General features: G+C 58.4%; 4 protein-coding genes across 14 annotated transcripts in view; 2 read left to right on the top strand and 2 right to left on the bottom strand.

The window, feature by feature from the left end:
• Window positions 1-16,302, bottom strand: part of TMEM141 (transmembrane protein 141) — a 28,433-nt gene extending 12,131 nt beyond the window's left edge. The window contains exons 1-5 of one of the 4 annotated variants that reach the window (XM_085076601.1): window positions 16,195-16,302; window positions 16,018-16,084; window positions 15,824-15,907; window positions 15,516-15,647; window positions 10,812-11,481 (exon numbers count right to left, since the gene is read on the bottom strand). In XM_085076601.1, the coding sequence (XP_084932727.1) occupies window positions 11,477-11,481; window positions 15,516-15,647; window positions 15,824-15,907; window positions 16,018-16,084; window positions 16,195-16,248 (342 nt within the window). In that variant the 5' untranslated portion in view covers window positions 16,249-16,302 and the 3' untranslated portion in view covers window positions 10,812-11,476. Of the gene's footprint in view, window positions 1-10,811; window positions 11,482-14,575; window positions 14,892-15,515; window positions 15,648-15,823; window positions 15,908-16,017; window positions 16,085-16,194 lie in introns of those variants that run through there. The other 3 variants (XM_085076602.1, XM_085076599.1, XM_085076600.1) reach the window with 3 other exon arrangements.
• On the top strand, window positions 1,068-13,040 carry ENTPD2 (ectonucleoside triphosphate diphosphohydrolase 2). 2 transcript variants are annotated; one of them, XM_085076588.1, is made up of 9 exons: window positions 1,214-1,923; window positions 7,701-7,818; window positions 8,303-8,453; window positions 9,087-9,246; window positions 9,356-9,583; window positions 9,906-10,172; window positions 10,368-10,487; window positions 10,765-10,899; window positions 11,913-13,040. In XM_085076588.1, exons 1-9 carry the CDS (start codon window positions 1,813-1,815, stop codon window positions 12,111-12,113), a joined length of 1,491 nt encoding a protein of 496 aa, XP_084932714.1. In that variant the 5' UTR covers window positions 1,214-1,812; the 3' UTR covers window positions 12,114-13,040. The 2 variants fall into 2 exon arrangements, with proteins under 2 accessions (XP_084932716.1, XP_084932714.1); XM_085076590.1 differs by lacking the exon at window positions 9,906-10,172 and having other exon boundaries at window positions 1,068-1,923.
• On the top strand, window positions 16,287-18,726 carry PAXX (PAXX non-homologous end joining factor). Of its 6 annotated transcripts, none has more exons than XM_085076595.1 (7): window positions 16,287-16,400; window positions 16,498-16,558; window positions 16,707-16,741; window positions 16,870-17,060; window positions 17,605-17,676; window positions 18,137-18,230; window positions 18,345-18,726. In XM_085076595.1, exons 1-7 carry the CDS (start codon window positions 16,315-16,317, stop codon window positions 18,382-18,384), a joined length of 579 nt encoding a protein of 192 aa, XP_084932721.1. In that variant the 5' UTR covers window positions 16,287-16,314; the 3' UTR covers window positions 18,385-18,726. The 6 variants fall into 6 exon arrangements, 4 of the variants coding, with proteins under 4 accessions (XP_084932721.1, XP_084932720.1, XP_084932723.1 ...); XM_085076594.1 differs by having other exon boundaries at window positions 17,602-17,676; XR_014855415.1 differs by lacking the exon at window positions 18,137-18,230 and having other exon boundaries at window positions 17,143-17,676; window positions 18,345-18,369.
• A 275-nt stretch (window positions 18,727-19,001) lies between these two features.
• On the bottom strand, window positions 19,002-22,431 carry CLIC3 (CLIC family member 3). 2 transcript variants are annotated; one of them, XM_085076593.1, is made up of 6 exons: window positions 22,301-22,431; window positions 21,311-21,420; window positions 20,824-20,949; window positions 20,582-20,688; window positions 20,107-20,282; window positions 19,002-19,755 (listed from the first exon to the last, which is right to left on the bottom strand). In XM_085076593.1, exons 1-6 carry the CDS (start codon window positions 22,334-22,336, stop codon window positions 19,594-19,596), a joined length of 717 nt encoding a protein of 238 aa, XP_084932719.1. In that variant the 5' UTR covers window positions 22,337-22,431; the 3' UTR covers window positions 19,002-19,593. The 2 variants fall into 2 exon arrangements, with proteins under 2 accessions (XP_084932719.1, XP_084932718.1); XM_085076592.1 differs by lacking the exon at window positions 20,824-20,949 and having other exon boundaries at window positions 22,301-22,407.
• Window positions 22,432-22,586: the final 155 nt, after the last annotated feature.

Here is a 22,586-nt window from a genome sequence, read left to right as displayed (position 1 = left end):
TAGGAACTTGCTTCAAAGTTCCCAAAAACAAAAGAAAGATGAGGAGCAAGGGGACCATGCCTACTCCCACAGGGCTCTCCCAATCCTGTTTCTGCTCCCTACCATCCATCAAAGAGATTTTTTGTTCCTTTTCAGTCTTTAAAAATCTCTCCTCATTGCTTGTCCACCTAAAAGTGAAGCAGGGGGTTTGAGAAAGGGATTAAGTGCAATCCAGAAAAGATCTCTCTGCTTCTGTGGTAATCCCTGGTGCACTGTAGAGGATGGCAGATGTGTGCCTCAGAAAGTGAGGTGGGCAGCATGAAGAGTCGAGAATAGGCAGGTATTTTTCCCACGGAAACTTGAGAATTCATGCCTTAGAAGGCAGAAAGGCAGCAGAAATGATGCTCTGCTGAGGGAGCATCAGGGACAGGACTGTGGTTTCCTGTGGCATAATCAGTAGCAAAGTGGAATCATTTTTTCACATAAATTAATATATTAATGTCTTGGAGTAGATTGACACAGAGTTTTCAGGGTTAAGTGCTTAATGAATTGAAGTGCAGAGGTAAAACCCTGCAAACAGGCTCACAGATTGAACACAGCAGTCCTGCAGAGAAGCTGTGTGCCACAGTGATGGGCACTGATAGGATGAGGGTCACTCTCCATGCCCCTATTTAGCCATTTTCTTCCCCAGACTGCTGCTAGTCACTGCTTTGGGGACAGCACTGGAGCTTGTCCCCTGCAAGACCTCCAGCAGCAGATCCTCCACAGTGGAGCAGTACGTCAGGGCTGGGGGTTCCTGCACCACAAGCCCTGGGCAGAGGCTTAGTCCCATGAGCACCTCTGCACCCCAATACCACAGTGATGGGCAGGGAGCTCTGCAGAAGGTCCAGCACTGGTGCAATGTGTGCTGTGCATGGGTTAGCTGTAAGCAGCAGGAAAGTCCCTTGCTTCAAAAAATATTGAGAAGGGAGGTGGGGTGTGAGGAATCTCAGCTCACACCCTCAGTGTGAGGCTATGACCCTCAGCCCGCAACCCAGCTGCACTAGGAGCCGTATCGTCCAGCTTTCTCTCCTTGTTTATTATTTTGTTCACTGTTGTATCCCATTGTGTAAGCAAGCTGCGAATGTCGTTCTCAGAGGAAGGAGCCCAACCTCCTTTGGCTCACTGCTCCATATGCAAATGAATCACATTATTCATTTGTGACCATATCAAAAACAGCCTCAATATACATCTGGGCTCATCAGAGCTGTCACGAAGTTCTTGTGATGATTAAAAGCGGTAACACAGCCATAGTTGTTAATCATTGTAGGTGAGAGGCTCTTGGAGCTTTTCTGTATCTCAGGGTGTTCCCACGTCCCACTGAACCCATCTAAAGGCTAAGTCCAAGCGCGAGGGCAGGACGGGGTTGAGCCTGGGGTCAAGGACCATGCCTGGAGGGGTAGATGGGGCTGATCCCAGAGACACAGGCTGTGCTCAGGGAGGAGGGACAGGATTGGGCTGAGCCCTCCCGCTAACGGTGATGCTCGAGGGACAAAGCTGAGTCTGGGGTCGGGGCGGGGCTGAGGGGCTGGGCTGTGTCTGATCCCGGACCGTGCCTGGGGGAGGTACATGGGTCTGGTCCTGGGGCGAAAGATCTGAGTCCGGATTGGGGACAGCCGCAGGACTAGCAGCCCGGGGCCGCCTCCCACAGTGCCACTGAGCCCGGTGTCCCGCCCGGGTGGGCCGGGGCGGCGGTGACTCAGCCGGGAGAGGCGGGCGAAGAGGAGGCGGGGGAGGAGGAGCGGCAGGAGCCGCCGCAGCCGCCGCGGAGCCGCTCACCTGCCTGGCCGCGCCATGGCCCGCCGCCTGGCCGCCCTGCTCCTGCTCCTGGCCCTCGGCTGCCTACTGGGCATCCTTCTCCTCCTTCTCGGCTCCGGGGACACGCGGGGCCCACCGGGCTTCAAGGTGAGCTGGGCGGCGCGGGGGCACCGGGCGCGGAGTTGCGGCGGGCACCGGGAGGTCCTGGGCTGCCGGGGGCTGGGGGAGCCGCCGTGGGCACCCCGGTGTGCAGCATTCCTGGTGTGCGAGATTCCCGGTGTGGAGAGGCTCCGGCATCAGGGGATCCGCAGCGTCACGGGAGGTGTCGGAGATGAGGGGTCCCCCATCTGCGGGGAGGGTCGTAGGGAGCAGCCCCCGCCGGGTGCGCAGGAACGGAGCTGCCCCAGTAGCGAGACCCGTTGTGTGGCACCTCTGCTGCGGGATCCCCGGCTTCGGGACCCCCGGCTTCGGGACCCCTGGCCACCCATCCCTTGTGCCTTAGGACCTGCACTTTGGGAGGGGAATCTGTTGGGCACACTGAAAGGCAGCAGCCCCCCAGGCCAGAACAGCCGAGTCAGCATCTGCTGCTGCAGCTCTGCCTGGGCCAGGGCTCCCCTGTGCACCCCAGCATCTTCCCGGGCTCCACTGCATTGCCTGAGCCAGCACTACTGTCTGACAAAGGCACTTTCCTTTGAATACAAGCTGTTTTTTTTTTTCTTTTTCATTGTAAATTCAGATGATGAAAGAAGTTCTTGAACAATTTCTTGTCGGCCAAGTACTCCTTTTGTAGAAAAAGTATTTTGTTTTAAAATACTCCCAGGCTCTTGTCCTGAAAAATAGTTCATCTAAAACCCCCTTTTTCTCATCCCAGGCAATTTGCTTGGAAACTTTCTGAGCCAGCCTGCATGCCAGATGTGCTGCCTTCTCTCTTGGTTTGTCAGATGTAATGAAGATCAGAATGAGAAGATGAGCTGGCTTAGCCAAGATGATTCTTGTTGCTCTTAGTATAACTACCAATTATTAACTCCTTCTTTGTGACACCTTTCTTTGCCACCTGTTGCCACATGCTGGGCCATCTTTGGCAGTGCCCTGAGCTGGTTTCAAAGTAGGTTTTATCTCTTGGAACAAAAGGAATTAGATCTGAACCAAGAGCCCCATATGCAGCACTTGGGTGAGCTTGGAAAGCCTTTCTTCCTCCTAGTTCCAAGATGGAACTTTGGTTTTAAAACAAGTTAATTCCCAGAAACCTTTTTTCTTGTGCTTTTTTTGGTGCTTTTTCTCTCTCTGAGTGGTAGCACCTTCTAGTCAGCAGGCAGTGCTGCAGTTTGGGGCCAAGCATCCCTGAACACTCGCCTGGGTCCTGGCCCTGCTCCGCACAAGGCCTGGCCCAGACACTGTGGGTTCCTGGACGTGCCAAGTGCCGTGAGGTCCAGCAAGGTGTGTGCACTGGTGTCCAGCAGTGCCTGTTCTCATGGGGCTGGCACCAGGAAGGTGCTGAGGAGCTGCTTTCGCACAAAGCTCAGTGCTGTTTGGAGAATGCAGAACTTTGTGTTATTTTAACTCACCCAAAAGATGCCCACATGATTTAGAGGTAGATCATGCTACGGGAGACCCAGGGTGTGTCCTCCCATGGCCTGAGCAAGATGTGGTCCTTGCTGGCTCAGTCCATGTTAGCTGCTGGATAGTGCTGCTCACTGGTGAGGTACAGCTCCACATCGTCCCTTTCCAGTTCCTTTTCTTGGGATATAGTCCTAAAACCACGCTGCTTATCTTGCTGCTGAGGGACTGATCCTTCCCTCTTGGGTCCACAGTGAAGCTCATGGCCTGACTGCGCTGAGCTGCTGCCTGCTCTTGACAGCCCTTTTCTTTCAGCAAATCTATTTCTGGCAATTTCTATGTCCTGTGGCTGCTGTGGCTACTGCAGCAGGAAGGAAACCTGTCGCTACTCACTGCAAACCTGTGTGTCACATGGCCTCACCACCCTTGAGGGGGGCGGGATGTTGGGCTGCCAGGGATGAGTCCCTTGTGCGCCATGGGGCAGCCTGGAGAGCCTGTGGGACCGGGGCTGGAGTCCTGGGCATGGCCACGGGGCATAGTGCCAAGCAGCAGCATGTGGGGCATTCTCAATGTCCTCATCTGCCTCCTCCCTTGGGCAGAGCCATACACTGATCAGGAGCCCCAAGCCCTACTCATGGCCTTTGGGGACATCACTGTCTTCTGCATCCCCTCTGCAGGGCCTTGAGGACTGAGCAGCCATGACTGGGGCTGGGCTGAGTGATGTTGCGTTGGGGCAGAGCCCTCGGGACTGTGGGTGACCCAGGAAGCAGCACAAACAGGGCTGACACTGGAAAACTGTCCCAGTGTGGGGCCACAATGGGGACCCCTCTGTGTCCCCCAGCCCTGCAGCATCACCAGGGTCTGGCCAGGGGGTTCTCTTGGAAAAATCCCTGTGCCACCAGGAGATACTGGTGTTGGGGACTGTCCACACATGCATGAGGCCCTGGTGGTGTGCATGGTGCCAGCAGGCAAGCATGCCAAGGCAGATGAGAGGGGTGATAGGAGCCAGGTGCTGGCAGGGGAGTGTGCCAGGGCATCCTTTTGTCTCCCAAGCCCTTGCTTGCAATGTGCTTGTTGGCAGGTGCAGGGCAGCTCGGTTGCCAGAGCTGAAGGCAGCACTTACGCTGCAAATTACTAACGGGATGGGCTTTTATCCTCCCTCCTGGGGCTTCCCCACTGTAGAGCCCCTGCAGCGCACCTGCCCAGGCCCATGGCTCAGCCATGACTCAGACCCCCATGGCAGCGAACTCTGCTCTGGGGAATGCAGTGGCCCACAGGGTCTGGGGTAGGGACAGAGGCTAGGACAGGGACAGGATCTGCGGTCAGGGGCTGGCACCACTGCACACCACTGTGAGTGACCCCATTCATGATTCCCATGTGAATGTTGCAGGCATGGGGTACCCTTGGGACTGGAGGATATGACATTCTTTCATTGCTGGGGACAGCCTTGGCCACCCAAGTCTGCCTTGGTGCATTCATGCACCATGTGCACATGGTTCCAACCACTGCTCACCATTGCCAGGCGAGGACGGCTTCTCTGCAAGGACAGGCTGGGGTACCAAACCATGAACTCCCAGGAGTGGCTGGCACAAAGCTATGGCAGCTTCTCTAATACCAAGGTGGCTGTGGGATGAGCTGTGGCAGCAGCTGGCCAGGCACTCTCTGCAGCGGCAGTGCCATCATGTTGCTGCATACCACCTCAGCTGGGCCAAGCACTGCTGCCACCACCACCAAGGCCAGGGGACCCATGGGATGTCCCTCACCCACCACTCTGTATCTGGTGGCAATGAGCTGGGGGTCCAAGAGGAGAGACCCCCACCCCAACCCACAAGTGTTGGCAGTAAAGGGCACTAGCATGTGCCTACATGGGGCAGCCAGTTCTGCATTCCGTCCCAGTGGTGCCATTGTCACCCCAACATGTCACCTCTGCATGGGCTTGCCCTGGGTGGAGGCTCTGTCCTCTCACTGCCACCTGCCTGCACTTCCCTAGGCACGCACGTGGCATGTGTGCCCACACACACCCTTGCACACGCCCCTCCTAAATGCATGTAGGCACAGACACGTGCACCCATGTGCACACAAGTATGTTAGTACACCTATGTGCATGTACACCTCACCTGTGCACACCCACGTGCAAGCACCCCCAAGTGCCTGCCTCCACACCTAAATTTGCACACACCTTTCTATGTCCACGCACACACACACACACACATGCACTCCTGCAGCACGCACACCACATGCGCACATATGTGCATGCACATCCATGCACATCTGCACATACATGTGTGCACCTCCCTACATGTGTAACTCCACCCCAGGTGTGCACCCCCACGAATGCACCCCTGTGCCAGCTCTCCATGGGGTGGGAAGCAGGGCACAGCCAAGCCAGCCCTGCAGAGGGCAGGGGGAAACCTTGAAAACAGCTTTCCCCCTGTCACAGGTGGTGAGCCACCTCCTGCTCACCCCGGAACCAGCCACGTGGCCACAGCCCTTCCTGCCATCTGGTCAATCTGGTGTCCCCAGCATCCCCGTCCCAGGCTGACCCCATTCCTGGTGGGTGGCACCAGGTACCCCTGGCACTGCAGGTAATCCGCACTGTCTCACGCTCCAGGATTTCTCAGCCCCTGCCACCACGGTAAATATCCCTGTCTCCAACCTTGTCCCTCTCTGTGGACTCCAGCCCCTCCATGGCATCCCAGGGCTGGAGACTGCTACCAAGGTCCTTGCTGTGCTCAGCCCTGGGCTTGGGGATGACCTATAAATGCTTTCCCTTTGGAGACAGCCTTGTCACCATGCTCCTGCTAGTGTCACTTCAGGTGATAATTGAGGTAATGTGGTGGCTTGTGAGCAAACCGGAGACATCTGCATGGTGGCTACAGGGTGTCTGGGCACATGTGCCACAGACGGGGTCCCCTAGGGCTAGACCCTCCTCAGAGTTCCCTGTGCCTGATGGGTGACTGCTCATCTGGGAATGCAGGGGTGACCACAGGACCTCAGGGTGGGCAGGCAAGGCAGAGGTTGCTCTGGCAAGAATGGACAGGGGTGCCACATGCTGGGCACAGAGGGTGCCGAGTGCCCTCCAAGCCTGCCTGGAGCACTCACCCCAGCATCCAGCCCAGGAGGCTGGGGAGGGGTGTTGGGGGGAGTTGTCAGCCTCCTTCTTTGTCTCTGCAGGGTTTGACAGCAGCTGAAGCTGCTCCACTGCACCAGCCTGGCAACAGAGGGGAATTCTCTGCTGGCTTGTAGCTTTTAGCCCAGGGCATTAACAAGTCACCGGGGGAGGCTGGAGTGGTGGGGGGTCACCAACGTTTGATGGTTCCCTGAGGGAGCAGGAGGTACCACTGGTGCAGGGCCATGGGTTCACAGGGGAATTGGGGCTACCTTTAAGTGGGGACCTCAGGTGTCCCTGCCTCTGCCCTGACACTTCTGCTGCCTGAGCTGGTGAAAAAACAGGTGATAGGGACAGGGATGACATGAGGCACCCACGGCAGGCAAGGCTGGGGTAGCTCTCAGATCCAGGCAGGGAGAGGAGCTGCCTACTCCAGCCCTTGGATCTATTGTGTCTGGGCAGGGCAGGAGCAGACAGAGTGTCATAGGAGGCTTAAACCTTAGATGGCTTCACCCCAGAGATGCTCAGCTGGGGCGGTGCTGGGTCCTGCCTTGCTTTTCCTCCAGACTTACAGCCCTGAGGGGGCATTGTGGGGGCCAGCATGGGCAGCTCCAAGACCATGGGTAGAGGGGGTCGGGCAGAGGGGTGCGCCCTGGGGGGCTGCAGGCAGCATGTAGGGTGTCCCCTCCCTGGGAGCTGGGTAACCTTGTTTGGCAGGAGGAGCAGGGTTATTTATAGCCAGAGAATGGCCGAGCCATACAAGGGCAGGAGGGATGAGGGGCCTGGCTGCCCTTCTTTGGCAAGAGCATCCCGAGGAGCCATTCCAGGTGTCCCTCCCCACCACCAGTCCCAGGGACCTGCTAGCATGGCTCAGCACAGATGCAGGCAGCCAGGAGCAATGGTAGCCCACAGTGGGTGAAGAGACCCCCAAGCTGCACTCAAGGGGGTCCCCATACTGAAAAAGCCAGAGTCCCTGTGCTGTTCCAAATAGCATCCCAGGATGGCCAGCATCCCAGGATGGCCAGTATCCCACTCCCAGTCACATCCCAGGCAGTGCCCTATTCAGGCAGGTGTGGGCCCAGCTGTGCCAGGCTGGGCTGACCAGAGCCTGCCTCTGCTAGATGATTCTCCAGAGCTGCTGGGCACTGCCAGGGTATGAGTGGCTGTGCACTGAGCCCCAGTGCCTTCCCTTGGGAAGGGCTGGAGCAGCCAAGGGGTCTTCTGCCTCCAGGCCTGACCCACTGCCTTCCCCCTGCAGTACGGCATCGTGCTGGACGCTGGGTCCTCCCACACCGCCATGTTCATCTACAAGTGGCCTGCAGACAAGGAGAACAACACCGGGGTTGTCAGCGAGCACAGCAAGTGTGATGTGGAGGGTAAGGGCTGGCCCTGGCCTGGGACCAGGCACTGGTGGTGGTGTCTGTTGCGTCTGTTGTGTCAGGGTATGTATGGCCCCTGCCATACCTAGCTGCCTCCCTCTGTATTCACCAGTGCAGTGATGTATTCTAAAGGGTTCAGCTCTATTCCCAAAACATCTCTCAACTCCCCCCAAGACTTGCATCCTTGCAGTTTATCTTTTCTTGGCAAGTACTGAACCACCAGGGAACAATCAGGCTCCCTGCCTAGCTAGTGAGGAGCCAGGGATAGTTTTCCACTCTCCATTTATCAACCTTTCCCAGACTGTCAGCCCAGCAGGGGATGCAGTGTGGACAGGGAGATGTGGCTGGACCCTGGATGGCTCCACACCCACAGAAACCTGCCTTTTGGACAGTCAGGAAGGGGCAAAGCTCTTCACCAGACATCTTTCCACTGAGAATCATCCCCTCATCTGCAGGGAGCAATGCTGTTTCCTCTCCACAGGTCCTGGCATTTCTAGCTACAGCTCGAACCCTCCAGCAGCAGGGACAAGCCTGGAGCACTGCCTGAACCAGGCCCTGAGAGATGTGCCCAAGGAAAAGCACGTGGGCACCCCGCTTTACCTGGGTGCCACGGCTGGCATGCGCTTGCTCAAGTAAGTGCTCAGGGGGCCTGCAGTGCCACTCTGCTGTGCCACCCTGACATGCCAGCTTGCCATGCACAGGGTTGGAGGTGGTGAAGGGTGGCTGAAGTGTTGGCTCTGTGCTGGGCAAAGTTCTTCACTACCCAGCTGCCCAGTGCCGTGTCCCCTGAAGAAGTGGTCCTGCCATTCAGAGCAGGATATGCTCTGCAGGGCACAGCCAGCACAGCCCTAGTGGAAAGGAGTTGGTGTGGGGCCAGCACCAGAATAATGCACTCCGACTTTTTGGCTCGCTGGGAGGAAAATTCCCTGTACCCGCCACCAGCCTGATGGGACACAGTGAGAATAATCACCCCTCAAAAAGACACAGGTGGAGGAACTCTCCCCCTCCCACCTAGCCAGAGGGATGGATTCCATCGTCCCAGCAGGAGGGAGCACACTTCCATTCCTGCTACCTGCCTCCTCCACCAGAGACAAAGGGAATTAGCTGGTGGTTTTTGGGACATGCCTAGAGGAACCCAGGCAAGGGCTCACCTCTATGAGGCCCCTTGCTACGGCAGTGCTGGCCACCAAAGGCTGTTGGGAGAGGGAGGGCTCTGCTGCATTGTGGCGCAGCCCTGTCACTCTGCCCTCCCACTTGGCCCACAGCATTGCAGACCCACAGGCGTCGGATGCTGTCCTCAGAGCTGTGGCAGCCACGGTGAAGACGTACCCCTTTGATTTCCGGGGAGCAAAGATCCTGTCAGGGGACGAGGAAGGAGTCTTTGGCTGGGTCACTGCAAACTACCTTCTGGAGAACTTCATCAAGGTGGGCAGGGGATGGTGATACCCAGTGGGATGTCAATACCCAGTGGGATGTCTGTGGCGGCTGGGCAGCTCATCATATTCTTATGCCTGCTCTTGTTCTCCTGGCTTAGCGTGGGTGGCTTGGAGAATGGATCCAACCTCAGAAGAAGACCCTGGGGGCCATGGACTTTGGGGGTGCTTCCACACAGATCACCTTTGAAACCAGGGACACCATTGAAAATCCCAGAAACGAGGTGATCCTGAAGCTGTATGGCCAGGCATACAAAGTATACACACACAGCTTCCTCTGCTATGGGAGGGACCAGGTCCTCAAGAGGCTGCTCTCCAAGCTCCTCCAGGTAAAGTGTGTGCTTGATGTGGATGCTGGCTGTCACAACCCCACAGCTGCTCCTTCACTCTGGTGTTTCCACTGTCCCTCAGCCCTGGGCCAGCTGCACACCTTTACCAGCAAACTCTTGGGTTTGGTCCCCAACCCTCTCCTGTGTTCCTAGGGCTTCCCCTCACATTCTCCATTAGGTGATGCAGCCCTTGGCTAGAGCCAAGACACCCCAAGCCATCTTGAGACACTTGTGGCAACTGCTCTGTGTCTGGCTGCTCAAGCTCCAGGGGAGCTGTGGCTATGGCACAACTCATGCATCCTGTGTGTCCCTGCTCTGGTAGGCTACGAGCTACCAAGAAACTGCCTCCCATCCCTGCTGGCCCATGGGCTACAACAAGAGCCTGTTGCTGAGCAGCATCTATGACAGCCCCTGCACGGAGAAGGAGAGGCCAAGCCTTGCCCTTGACACCACCATTACCTTGGTTGGCACCGGGAACGGGAACCTCTGTACTCTCTATGTCAGCAAGCTCTTCGATTTCACCAACTGCTCCTTCTCCCACTGCTCCTTTGATGGTGTTTTCCAGCCGAAGGTTTCAGGAAACTTCATTGTAAGTCCCAGTACAGAGTAGGGTAATGACCCAGCTGCTGTCTGGGCAGGTTGTCCCCAGCTCCCCGGCATCACATGGCAGCAAAGCCAGAACCCTAGCTCTGCACGGGTGGTTGTTGGTGCCCACCCCGCTGGTCAGAGTGTCTGGGAGAATTGCTCCCAGCCTGTCCCAAAGCTCCTCCTTTCCCTCCATCAGGCCTTCTCTGCCTTCTTCTACACGGTGGACTTCATCCAGACCGTGATGGGGAGACCCGTGCACCTGCCCAGTGACCTGAAGGATGCTGCAGAGACCATCTGTGCTGCCAGCTGGAGTGAGGTGGGCTCCCTGGGCATGGCGGGAAGGAGGGTGTTGCTTCATGTGGGGCATCACCCAGGCTTTGAGAGCAGCCCTTGGAGGACACCGGGTTTTCTGGCACCATTGGAGTAGGGGAAAGGCAATTGATGGCTCCCATGTGGGACTGGGAGGGGGCTTAGGTGGGTATGGGCAGACTTAGCCTCAGAGATGCAACCACCCTGAGCTTCAGACCACAGACACAAGCCTGACCACTGCTGGCTTGACCCCTCTTCTCTTTCCCTCTGTGCATCCCACCCAGCTGCTTCAGAAAGCCCCCAAGATGGAGAAGAGGCTGCCGGATTACTGTGCTGTCAGCACATTCGTGTATTTGCTCACCACCAAAGGCTACAACTTCAACAACCACTCCTTCCCCAACATCGCCTTCCAGAAGAAGGTAGGTAGCACCAAAATACATCCCTGTCCCATGGGATCTATTTGGAGTTAGGCAAAGGAACCCTGCAGGACATATGATCCCACACGGAGAAAGAGACAAGTAGACTAAAGGAAGATCTCTGGGAACAGGGGCAGGATGAAACTCTCACTTTTTGGGAGGATCTCCTGGGGGATGAAAAACAATTAGCTGAGCTGGCTGTGGGGTGCTCATGGGGTTAGGTCCTTTAGCCCTTCCCTGGCCCTCAAGACACTAGCCATCCCAAACAATGCTTTGCTGATGCTTTTGGGAAGTTACCTCAGGGCAGAATTCCACTTTTGTCTGCATGCGCCATGGGATGTACAAGGAGATCGAGACTGGCCTGAGCATATGAGGTTTTACTCCCAGGGGATGAGCCCAGTTCAGCACAGGATGGTCACTGCTCTGTCCCTCGGCTCTCTGGACCTGTGGGCAAGCAGGGGCTCATGGGGCTGTGGGCTTCCTCACACTCTTCTTCTCACCTGGTCTGACACTGAGGTGATCCCTCAAAGGTTTAGAGCACAAGTCTTATGAGGAGCAGCTGAGAGAGTTGGGATGGGGCTCAGTCTGGAGAAAAGGAAGTTCAAGGGGGACCTTCTCACTCTACAACACCCTGACAAGAGGTTGCAGCCAGGTGGGAGTTGGTCTGTTCTCCCAGGTAACAAGTGAGAGCATGAGGAAATGGCCTCAAATTATGCCAGGGGAAGTTTCAGCTGGATTTTAGGGAGAATTCCTTCATGGAAAGTGTGGTCAGGCATTGGAACAGGCTGCTGATGGATGTGGTAGTTACCATCCCTGAGGGATTTAAAACGTGCTGATGTGGCACTTGGGGACATGTTTAGTTGTGGTCTTGGCAGTGTTGGTGTTACTGGCTGGACTCCATGATCTTAGACGTCTTTTCCAACTTTAATGATTCCACGATTCTATGATTGTGAGGTCTCTTGAGGCCTATGCAGCTGGGCTGGCTGGGTGGTGATCATGCCATATTGTTTCCATAGGCAGGAGAAACCTCCATTGGCTGGGCCCTTGGCTACATGCTGAACCTCACCAACATGATCCCAGCAGAGAAGCCCACCTCCCACAAAAGCATGTTGTACAACTACTGGGTCATCCTCATCCTGCTCTTCGTGGTCACCACCCTGACATCCCTGGTGACTGCCATCTGCCTGCTCCGGCACAGCAAGTCCAGCGTAATCTGATTGTTGGGGACGGGGTGGGCCATGTCTGCAGGACCAGCACCAACCTACAAGCTGGAGACTCCATGGTCTGAACACTTGGGATGTGCCAAGTGCTCAATGTCCTCCTCCAAGGCCTGATACTGTCCCAGAAAGAAAGCTGTCCCCTTTTGCCCTCCCCTTGCCCTCAAGCTGCAGGAAAGGAAAGACAGAAGAGGATCACTGGCCCTGTAGGAGAAGGGCTTAAAGGTTTCCCAGTACTACTCAGGGATGAACGCTGGAGCAGGCTCAGGAATGGGACATTCAGAGCTAGGGCATCTTTTTGCTACCAGTGCTGAGCTAGACTGGGCCAATGATTGTGGGCAACAACAAGATTCATTTTCATGTGTGTGTGGATGAGTGGGGAACATTACTTACACTAGTCCTTATAGCTGATCTCACTAGCCTGTCCTTGGAGCATCAGCCCTGCCTTCTGTGGAGCTCTGGGCATCACCCAAAGGCCATCTTTCTGACTGATGCACAAAGCCCACTGACCTTCCTGAAGGCAAGGTCTTGGCCTTGGCCATTGGCCTCAGCTTTAAGGAAAGACCTAGCAACAACCAGATGTGAGGAAATGGCAGCTTCCAGGTCCCACTTCAACAACCAGACATGGTGCCTTCCCTATTCCCATGGTTCTTATGCCAGACTTGCCTTTGCCACAGCCAGAGACTCCTGCATGCCCCAGTTCCTGTGGCTCCATGGTGCATAGCCATGCTGGCATAGAGGCAATGGGCTCCCGCAGTGTGGGGCTTTGCTCTGCACCGGGATTTGACCCTGGCATCACCCCACACCAGGCAGCTGGGGAGATGTGCCTTCATTTCCAATTGAATAAGAACAGGGGTGCAAACACGAAGAAGGTTTTGTTTTGTTTGATTTTTTTTTAATAATCTGAAATAAACCTTTGTAACCATTGCTATGGCTTGGTGGCTTGTGATCAGTAACAGGCAGTTCAGTCTGGCTGTACCATGGGGACGAAGCCCCTCAGCCACATCCACAAGTCAGGCTGTACCCAAAGGTCTCAGCCCTTCCAGCCTGTTCAGTGCTGAGACACCATCACGGCTCTGTGCACTCTAGCAGCCTGGAGCCCACCTCAAATAGACCAAGGTGGGCTGGAAACCTCACTCCAGACCCAGGCCCACCTGGAAGCGGAGGAGCTCCACCCAACCACAGTCACCAAGTTCAGATTTCCCCAGTGCTGGAGGTGCAGTCACCCCAAAGCTGGGAGCAGGCAGCTCAAGCTGTGCCCCCACTGCCACAGCCCCCCTGCCAGGGCCAAGCTCTGGTGCTCAGGGAGGGCAACAGAGCAGCTTACATTTTGCTACTGCAGTCACTGGCAGCTCACAGACACCCGGACACATCCCAGTGCCTGGCAGCTGCATAGGGCGGGTCCCAGCTCTCCAATCCATTGGGAAGCCTCCCCCTGCCTTGCATGTTCCACGAACACTGGAGAGGAGTGGCTGTAGGGAGCTGCAGTTTCTCACTGCCTTCTGCTCCTGCTGGCAGCACGAACTCTGCTTACTTTTGCTTACTTCCCAACACCCTTCCCTGCTCCAGCTGAGCTCCTGGATGTCCATGCTTGGCTTAACACACCTGTTCCCTGCAGCACTTTCCTTTCAGCTCTTCCACTGGCTGCTCCCCATGTCTCTGCACAGGGCAAACCTGATTCCAGTTCAGATGATGCCGTGAATCCCCAAACCCTGTTTGTTCCCCAAGCTCCTCATTTCCTCAGCACAGGGACTCCCTCCTGTGGTGAGGCTCAGGCCTGTCTATGTATCACACACGAAGGAGGAGGCACGTCTGGTTCCTGAAACTGAAACGCTGCTTTAAAAACCCAGGCAGCTCCCAGAATACAAGCTGGGTTTCCTCTTCTAAGAAATTCAGCTGCAGCTGAATCAGAGCAGGACATCCACCAAGAGCAGACATTTTACCTAGTCAAGACTTGGAGTCTGATATTAGGAAAAAACCTACATGCCCTACGGTGTGCATGGGATTCGAGACAGTACCATTCCCTTGCCAACTACTTATAGATCTGAATGGGCAACCTGGGACTAGCCAGTGACAGGTGAGCACTGCAAAGAGGGGCCTTGGGCACATGGTCACTGCTGTTGCAGGGGAAGAGGACACCCCAGAGGCCACCCAGCTGAGGAGCTCAGCTCAGGCCTGTTCAGGTGGGTCTGAAATGCCTTGCTGGTGGGTATGAAAAGCCTTGTGGTGGAAGGGAGATGGGAACTGGCTGGGCTCAGGAAACACAGAGGACACAGCAACAGCTCTGCCCTCTCAACTTAGCCCAGACCTGTCCATGCCTGCAGCCATCTCAGAGCAATCCAGGTGCTGACTGAGTGAGAGTGCCACCGCCACAGAGGGACCAGGGTTCTCTGCTCCAACATTCACTGCAGAGGTTGCCTCAGGTTGACATTCACTCTGTCTTTCACCTCATCCACAATGAGTGTCTTCAGATCTTGACTTTTATTGTACCCCCAGTGCAATGTACAGAGGCCATAGGGCAGGCAGCAGCAATCCCGGAGGTGCCTCCACCACACTCTCACTGCAGGATCAAGTCCTCTGAGGTTCCCAGCAGTGTCACCAAGCCCACCATCCTCACAGGCGAGAATGGGAAGTGTCGGGTTGGGCAGGCAGGATGGGGTGAAGTGGGACATGGGCACAGCATGCTATCGTCTGCTGGCTACTCCACCACGTCACCATACCTGTTTCTCCTCACCAGTGTTGCAGTGCTGTCCCTGTCCTCTGCACTGGGGAGGTTTTCTACAACAGAAAGTACAAGTTCCCTGGACCTCCAGCTGCCCTGGTGAATTTGCCAAGGGTGAGCAAAGAACCACAGAGCCTTGGTGAAGCACATAAAGCCTCTTCAAGTTGGCCCAGCTTTGGGAGCTCACTGTACGTGTGGGAGAGAGCAGTGAGCAGCTGTAAGAATTGTCCAGCAGCACCTGTCTTGATGTCCATCCTACAGAGCAGCAAACCCCTCCACACCTCAGTTGCTCTCTCCATCCCTTACCTTCTCCTTCCTCTTCTAGCAAATGAGCCTTTTGTGCTGGCTGTCATGCATACCCAAAGCAAGCAAGGCAGGAAGCAGCAGCAAGTGCACCCAGCCCACATCACCAGCTCTGGTCAGGAACCCACTGTGCCAGGAGCACAGAGGGACGAGGGAGCCACAAATCCAGGCAGGGAGCTCCACCCACCATGGGTGCTCCTGCTCCCATCCCTTGGCTGCAGGGTGCCAGTGTGGGACTTACATTGAGATTTTAGCAATGACACAGTCACCAGCTTAATTACAAGACACGAGCAGCAAAGTAATTATTGCAGCAGGGAAGAACCAGGCACGACAAGCTCAGGGAAAGCAGTAGGAAGATATGACAGATATGACTGTACCTGCCACCTGAGACACCCCACCAGTCACGGCGAGCTCCTGTGGAGACTTGCCTGTCTCCAGGTAAATCCAGAAGTTGGAGCATTTCTGCGTCTCAGCTCTGGTTACCACGTAGCTTCCGAGGGACCCTGCAGCTGGGGAGGCCAAGATACTCCTGAGAGTGCCAGCAGCACCCTGGTGGCGACAGCACCTGCTGCCGCGAACCCCCCTGAGCCCTCGGGGCCGGGGCGCAGGGAGGTAGCTGGAGCCAGGGAAGAGCGCCCATGCCAATGGCAAGCACCCCTCTGCAAGAGCCGCGCCCGGCACCTACCCGCAGCCAGCAGCAGGCTCCACTGCAGGCTGTACGGCAGCTTCCGCTGCGCCAGCTTCTGCACGGCGAAGGCGGCACCGCTGCCTGCCGAGACCGGGGCCGGGGTTACCGGACACGGCCGGGCCGTCCCCGCTGCCCCCGAGGAGCGGCCGAGGACAGCCGGGGGGTGCCGGGGTGGCTGGACCGGCCCGTACCTGCCAGGAAGGTGCCGATGCCCTTCATGAAGGCGTTGGACTGGCAAGCCGCGTACTGCTGCAGCGCCTGCGGGGACGTGTCAGTGCGGGGGCTGGAGGCACGGCCGGTCCTCTCAGCCCCGGCCTCCCCCCATCCCACACCCCCAGGCCCCCCAGCCCGTCCCCCGCGGGGCGCACCGGGTGCTTGGCGGCCACGTCATCCTCCACTCGCCGCACGCCTAGGTTCACCATGACGGGGCTACCAACACCGGCCCCAGTCAGGACCCGCTGCTCCCTCCCACCCCTTCCGCCGCGGCAATGGCGGAAGCGATTGGGCCTTTTCACCTGCTGCGAGCCGGGACGGGCCGATTCCTCTGCTACTACGGGCTTGACGGCGCCGTCTAGTGAGAGCGAGCGGGAGCTGAAGCGGTGGGGGGAGGCGGCGGGCACGGCGCCGGACGGGGGTCGAGCAGCCCTGGCCTGACCTGCTTCCTCCCGCAGTGTGACCAACGCGATGGAGGTCTGGGCCGGGGAGCTCGGCGACTGCCCGGCGCTCGGCTGTGTATGTACGGGGGGGGGTGGGTGGGGGGGGGGGCAGGGGGCGGCGGGGGAGCCCGGGACTGAGACCCGGGGTGTCGGCGGGGCAGGGATTGACCCAGGCCCAGGGTAGGCCGTGTTGGACGTGCTCTCCTACCCCTCTCCCTCTGTAGCGGTGCCCGCCGGAGGAACACGGCGCGATGCTCAGGTGGGTGCCGCCGCGCTGGAATTCCCCTCGCCACGGGCACCCGCTCGCCCCGGGCTCCCCCCACCCCAGGCCCCACCTCGCCCGGGGCTCTGTCTTTCCCCCGCTCCCCTCACCCCCGCTCCCCGCAGGGCCGCCCTGTGTCACGGGGCCGCTGTGCTGAGTCTGGGCCCGGGTTCGGCCACGCTGCGACTGCCGGAGGAGCCGCGATGCCCGGCTCTGGCCCTCGCTCAGCTGCCCGCCGCCGTGGCGCGCAGCCAGCTGCAGGCGCTGGTCTTCGGCATGGCCGGCTGTATCGAGAGCCTGGAGAGGCGCCTGGAAGGTCCGTGGTGGGTTTAGAAGGGGGGCGGGCTAGCAGTCCTGCCACCTTCATGGGATCGTCACCCCCACCTAAATTGCCCTAGGTGCCCCAGCTCAGCCGCAGCGGGAGAGGGCTGTGCCTCCCGGGGGCTACCCCAGGTGGTTTCTTCTCACTGGTCCCAGTGGGCCAGCAGCAGAGCTGCTGACATTGATTCCCTGTTCGGGCTGGCCAGTTCTCAAAGCTGGCTAGCGTCTGCACGAGATGCCCGTGGACAGTAGAGACCCTGCCTGGGCCCAGAGGACACAGTGATGTGTCTGCAGAAACACAGCCCTGTCTGCATGGCCAGCACCCCACCAGCATCTGGAATGTGGGAGTCACCTTACAGACATCTCTATTTGAGGAGTCTGGGAAGATTTTGGAGCAGGAGCAGTATGGATGGAAGTGCTGAGAGGAGAATGGGGCTCAGTTTGTTTTTAGAGGGAGCTTTCTGGTGAGGATTGAGGTGCTGCATGCAGTATCTGGGGAGTGTTGTCACAAGCTTTGGCTTTGGCTCTTGTCTCAGTAGCAGTGGAGACATTGGCATCTTCCTGCAGCCCTGAGAAGAACACTGCCCAGAGCCAGCAGCTCTTCCTGCCAGGTAGGCACTGCCAGAGGCACCTGCCCTGGTCTCTCAGTCTTTTGTCTTCTCCTCCCTGGAGGCTGCTGGTCTTGTATCTGTGTGGTCTCCAGGACACTCTGAGTGCTCTCAGCTGTGGCTGCTGGCAGCCACCTGTTGTTCTGGTGCTCTTCCCAGCAGAGCAGGGGCAGGGCTCAGTGTGGTGGCCCTCAGGGTGTCTGGGATGCTCAGGTCAAAGGCTGCGCATTGCCAGCCTCAGAAGGAGGGCAGACTTTGCTGTGCTTCTGCATTGGGGGCTGTGGCCAGTCCATGGCTCCTCTGGGAGAGGAGGCCAACTTTGGCACTTTCTCACCTTCCATGGCTGCTGGTCCTTCCAGGCTGAGCTGCTGGAGGCTCCCCCTGGCCCTGGAGGGACTGGCAGGGCTGCCAGAACTTCTGGCTAACTTGTAATCTCTGTCATGCCTGTTTCTGACCGAGGCAGACCCCAGCCACAGGAAGAGTCGGGCTTCTGGCTCGGCTTTGCCAGCCAAGAGGAAGGTCCCGGGGGAGTCTCTCATTAACCCTGGTTTCAAAAGGTCAGTGCTGGGGCTGGGCACTGCTCAGTGGGGACCCTGTGGGCTCTGATCCGGGGTTGTGTGGCAACAGGACGTGGGGGCTGGGGCTCTGATCCTTCCTCCATCTCCTTCCAGCAAGAAAGCACCATCTGGAGTGAATTTTGAGGACTCATGACGGGTGCTGTGTTGTGCCCTGATGACAGCCCTATGGGCCCCTATGTCTGAATGAGAGGATGTCCCTGTGTTATGGGCCTGCTGAGCTCCTCACACCCAGGGATACAGCAGAGCCTGCAGCACCTGGCAGCCACCCCTCCACTGTGGTGGTGGCAGGGCCTTTTGTGGGGACAGATGGAGCAGGGGGATCACCAGCATGGTGGGTTTTTTCCCTGCAGCTTTTCCCTGCTGGCAGGAACCACCTCCTGACCTCACTATGAACAGGTGGGGATGGAACTTTTACACTGTGGAATGGAAGGATCACCCGTTCTTCGCTTCTTGCCAGTAAAGGTGTTTTTAGCCAGCCAGTCTTTCCAGGTGTGTCTGTCCATTCTGTCTCTCAGGAAGCCTTGGGCCTGTTTCAGCTGAACCCAGAGGTCCAGGCCTCAGAGAAGTTCCCTTCCCTGCTAGCTTTTTGCAAGTGGGCTGATGGGTGGGTGGTTAGAGCCTGAGCAGCCCCTCCAGAGAGCTGGGAGGCTGGGCTCTGCCTTTCTGGGAAGTGGGAGAGAATGAGGAGGTCAGTGCAAAGCCCTGTGAGGGAGGAGCTGCTGAGGTGGTCACTCCAGACTCACGCTGGTCTCAGTTGCAAAGCCTTTATTGTAATTTCCAGGAGCTCTGAAGCTTAGCTTGGGCTTTCCCTCTTCACAACCTCCAAATGTGCTGAGAGCTTCCTAACACCGCATTCTGAGTGGAACTGACGTCTGCCCATTGCCTGTGCCATCCCCCTCCAGCTCCATTCCCAGATCTCTCTATGGCTGTGCTGGGTCCCCTCACCCTTGCAGGTCTGAGGGTACCCTGTGGTGCCTGCTGGTCAGGCAGGTGGCACAGTGTGCCTATGCAAGTGCTGCAGGGCAGCTTGTCCTCCCCAGCTCCACCCCTGCCCTCAGCTAGGCACAGCTTTGGCACCGATGGTGCATGTGGCCTTGCCCTCATCCTGATCCTTGAGGGGCCACAGAGCTTGTCCTGGCAGGGAGGAAGGGGGGTGGCACGGGAGGGGCTCAGTACATTGCAGATTGCTGCTGGCACCTGGGTGCCAGGGGAGGGAATTTGGGCGTGAAGGGTACAGCTTGTGCTCGGCTCTCCTGAGCCCCTGCAGGCAGGGCCAGGGTGGGTGCTGACCTCCTGCCTGACCCCAACCTTGGCCCTGTGCCCACCAGGGCACATGCCCGGCTCACTGTGGTGGCCGGACCACAGAATGGTAGGCTTGTATAATCTCCTGGCTACTGGGGCAGGTGTATTTGAACTCCTTGGTTTCACTGGCCCGGTTGAGGTACCGCCACACACCCCATAGGTCCTTGGGGATCCCAAAGCGGCGGTAGTGCTGGCACACAACCTGCAGGCACAAATAGGGGAGCCTTGCCTGACACTGTGCCAAGGAGTGCCCCACCACCAGGGCAGGCACCAGTTTGGAAGCATGGCAGGGGGCCACGGGATATCCCTGGCACTGCACAGTTGAGGGCTGGCATTCAGGAGGGGATGCAGAGGGGAGTGGGATCTGTGGGAGGGCACTGTGCTAGACAGGGCTCCTGGGAAGGAGTATGCTGGGGGAAGCAGCTGACAGAGCAACTGGGGAAGGAGCAGCGGGTTGCTGCAGGCACCAAGGGGAAAGTGAGAACATGGGACCAGTGGCATGGGGATGCCAGGGAAAGGAGAAGGGCATGGTACTGGGATGCCTGTGGCTTACCTGCACAATGTTGAGCTTAGGCAGCAGGTTGCAGTCAGCCAGTGTGAGGTGGTCTCCATCGAGGAAGTGGCGCTGGGAGGCTTTGAGATGGGGGTCCCGGGCCAGCTCGTGCTCCAGAGGGGCATTCAGGTACTCCTCCAGCTTCAGCAGGGCCCGCAGCAGGCTCCGCTGCAGTGCTGCGGGGAGGGTGGCCAGGTCGGGGTACAGCCCTGCTGCTGGCATGGGGCCCCTGCTCTGCTGTGGCCTCCTGCCAGTGCAGCCCTGTGTCCAGGCAGCACCTGTCGGCCTGCTGGCACCTGCCTCTGCCCTTCCTCAGAGACCTGGCACAGCCACACTGACCTGCATAGGGAGGGCAGCACCTGGACAGACCTGGCTGTGAACTGGGTTGGGTATTGGGAAGGGTCAGTGTGACTGGGCTAGGCTTTGGGCACCTGAGAGGTTGCATGAGGTACTCCCGCACCCACTCACTCCTCACCCTCGTCCTGGGCAGGCACCAGGTTCTTGATAAAAGCAGAGAACTTGTGGAAGATGTCATTCCCAGCCAGGCTTGACTCCGGGTACTGCGGGACCAGACTGGGGCACCTGCAGGGACATGGGCACAGCTGAGGCAGGTAGCAGAGGGTGACAGGCTCATCCATTGTCAGCCCCCTCTTCCTTTAGCCTGTCCTGCCCTTCTTTGGGGGGCCCCTTCCTCCTCTCAAGGCACCAGCCACTGACATGGGGGGACCCAGTTGGTCCTCCAGGAACTCCTCAATGGTGATGGTGTCAGTCTTGGGCTCGCCATTGTAGAGCAGAACAGGCAGCTGGGCACCCGGTGCGAAGTCCTTCAGTATGTCCGGCGCCCTGTGGGAGTTGGGGACACCGCTGATGCCTGGCATGTCCAGGGCTCTGCAGGGCACTGTGCATGCGTGTGTGTGTTTGTATGTGCACGTGTGTCCCATGCAAAGGGAGTTCTGGGGGGCCGGTGCACAAAGTGGTGCCCCCAGGGTGCTCCTGCTTCAGTGTGTGCCCAAGGATGTACCCGCTAACCTCCCCCAGGCACCATTGATCACCTGGAGAGGAACAAAAAGCTCCATGCATCCCATAGTGCCCATGCTTCACATCCCTTTCCAAACTGCTGGGAACCTTGGGAACCTTGGGAACCCGACCCTACCAATTGCTCTGGCCCCAGGGCTGACACCCTTGGGAGGGGGCCACCACTTACCTCTTCACGTCCACGGTGGTGAGGGTGAAGGGCACCCCTTTGAGCAGCAGCACCATGAAGAGCCGCTGGCAGAAGGGGCAGTGCCCTATGCTCTCCCCGTCCTCACTTGCCTGTGGGCACAGAAGGAGAGCTCAGCTGCCCTTTCACGCTGTTATGTCCCCAGTGGGGGCAGCCCCAGTGGGTACAGGAAGAAGATGGCAGAGCACATGCCCCAGCCCAGCCTGTCAAGCTGTGCTGCAGCCCATGGCACCTGCTGTGCCAGGCAGGGTGCCAACACCTGGCCCCTGCCCGTCCCCAGGGCCTTAGGGCCACGCCCCAGAGCAGCTGCGTGGCACAGCAGGTGCTGCCCCTGGCACCGTCTGGGGACAAGGACTCCCAGGCTGTGCCAGCCTCACAGTGCCCAGGGGACAAGGGCTTGGGAGCAGTAGTGGCAGCAGGAGTGGCTATGGCAGGGGACAGTCCAGCAGCAGAGTCTGCCGGAGAAAGATGACAGTGGTACTGGTGGCCCTGTCAACCCCAGCCATAATTGCAGGCGAGCTCTGTCCTGCCCTGCACAGCCGGCTAGACTGCCCCGGCTGGGTGGTGGCTGGGGAGGGCCTGGCAGGTGCAGGCAGATGCTGTGGTGCCGGGCTGCAGGGGCCTGCTTTGGGGAGCATCCTAGTCCAGCCTCCCCAGGTTGAGCCCCCACAGCCCCTGTGCCTGCAGGGCAGGCAGCTGCAAGTGGTGCGCCTTGGAGAAGAGCCCAAGCTGCCTGCTGCCTGTCCCCCCACCTGCCTGCTGCCCACTGCCTGCCCCACTGCCTGTTTCCAGCCCCCTTGCCTGCCCAGTGCCTGACCCCCTGCCCACTACCCGCCCCCCTGTCTGCCCAGTGCCCCACATCTGGGCACTGCAGTCAGCAGGGGCAGCCTGGCCACTTCATCACAGCATTTCCTGGGCTGGTGGCCAGGGGCACCCACTGGCATGGGGCACTGACCTCAGGACCCCCCTCACCTTGATGAAGAGCTGGATTTGGGGTTTCTCGGCCATGCTGCGTGGTGGCTGCTGGTGCACTGCTGGCTTCGCGCTGAGTGCCCCAGCTGAAGCCACGGCCCCTCCCAGCCCACATTCCTCCTCCGGGTGCACCTGCTCCCAACCCATTCCTGGCCCCACGGCACAGAGGACGCCCTGCCATGGGGCCCCACCACCGTGGCTGCTGCCAACCCCAGGTCGGTGAGGGCAGCTGGTGGCATTGCCAGCTGTGCCAGCTGCTGATCGTGCCTACACCCCCAGCCACCCC

The sequence above is a fragment of the Lichenostomus cassidix genome, chromosome 17 (genome assembly GCF_008360975.1).
Source record: "Lichenostomus cassidix isolate B80296 chromosome 17, HeHo_3.0, whole genome shotgun sequence".
NCBI classification, from domain to species: domain Eukaryota; kingdom Metazoa; phylum Chordata; class Aves; order Passeriformes; family Meliphagidae; genus Lichenostomus; species Lichenostomus cassidix.
Note: the sequence above shows the minus strand (reverse complement) of the source record. Positions and strands in the feature narration are given on the sequence as shown.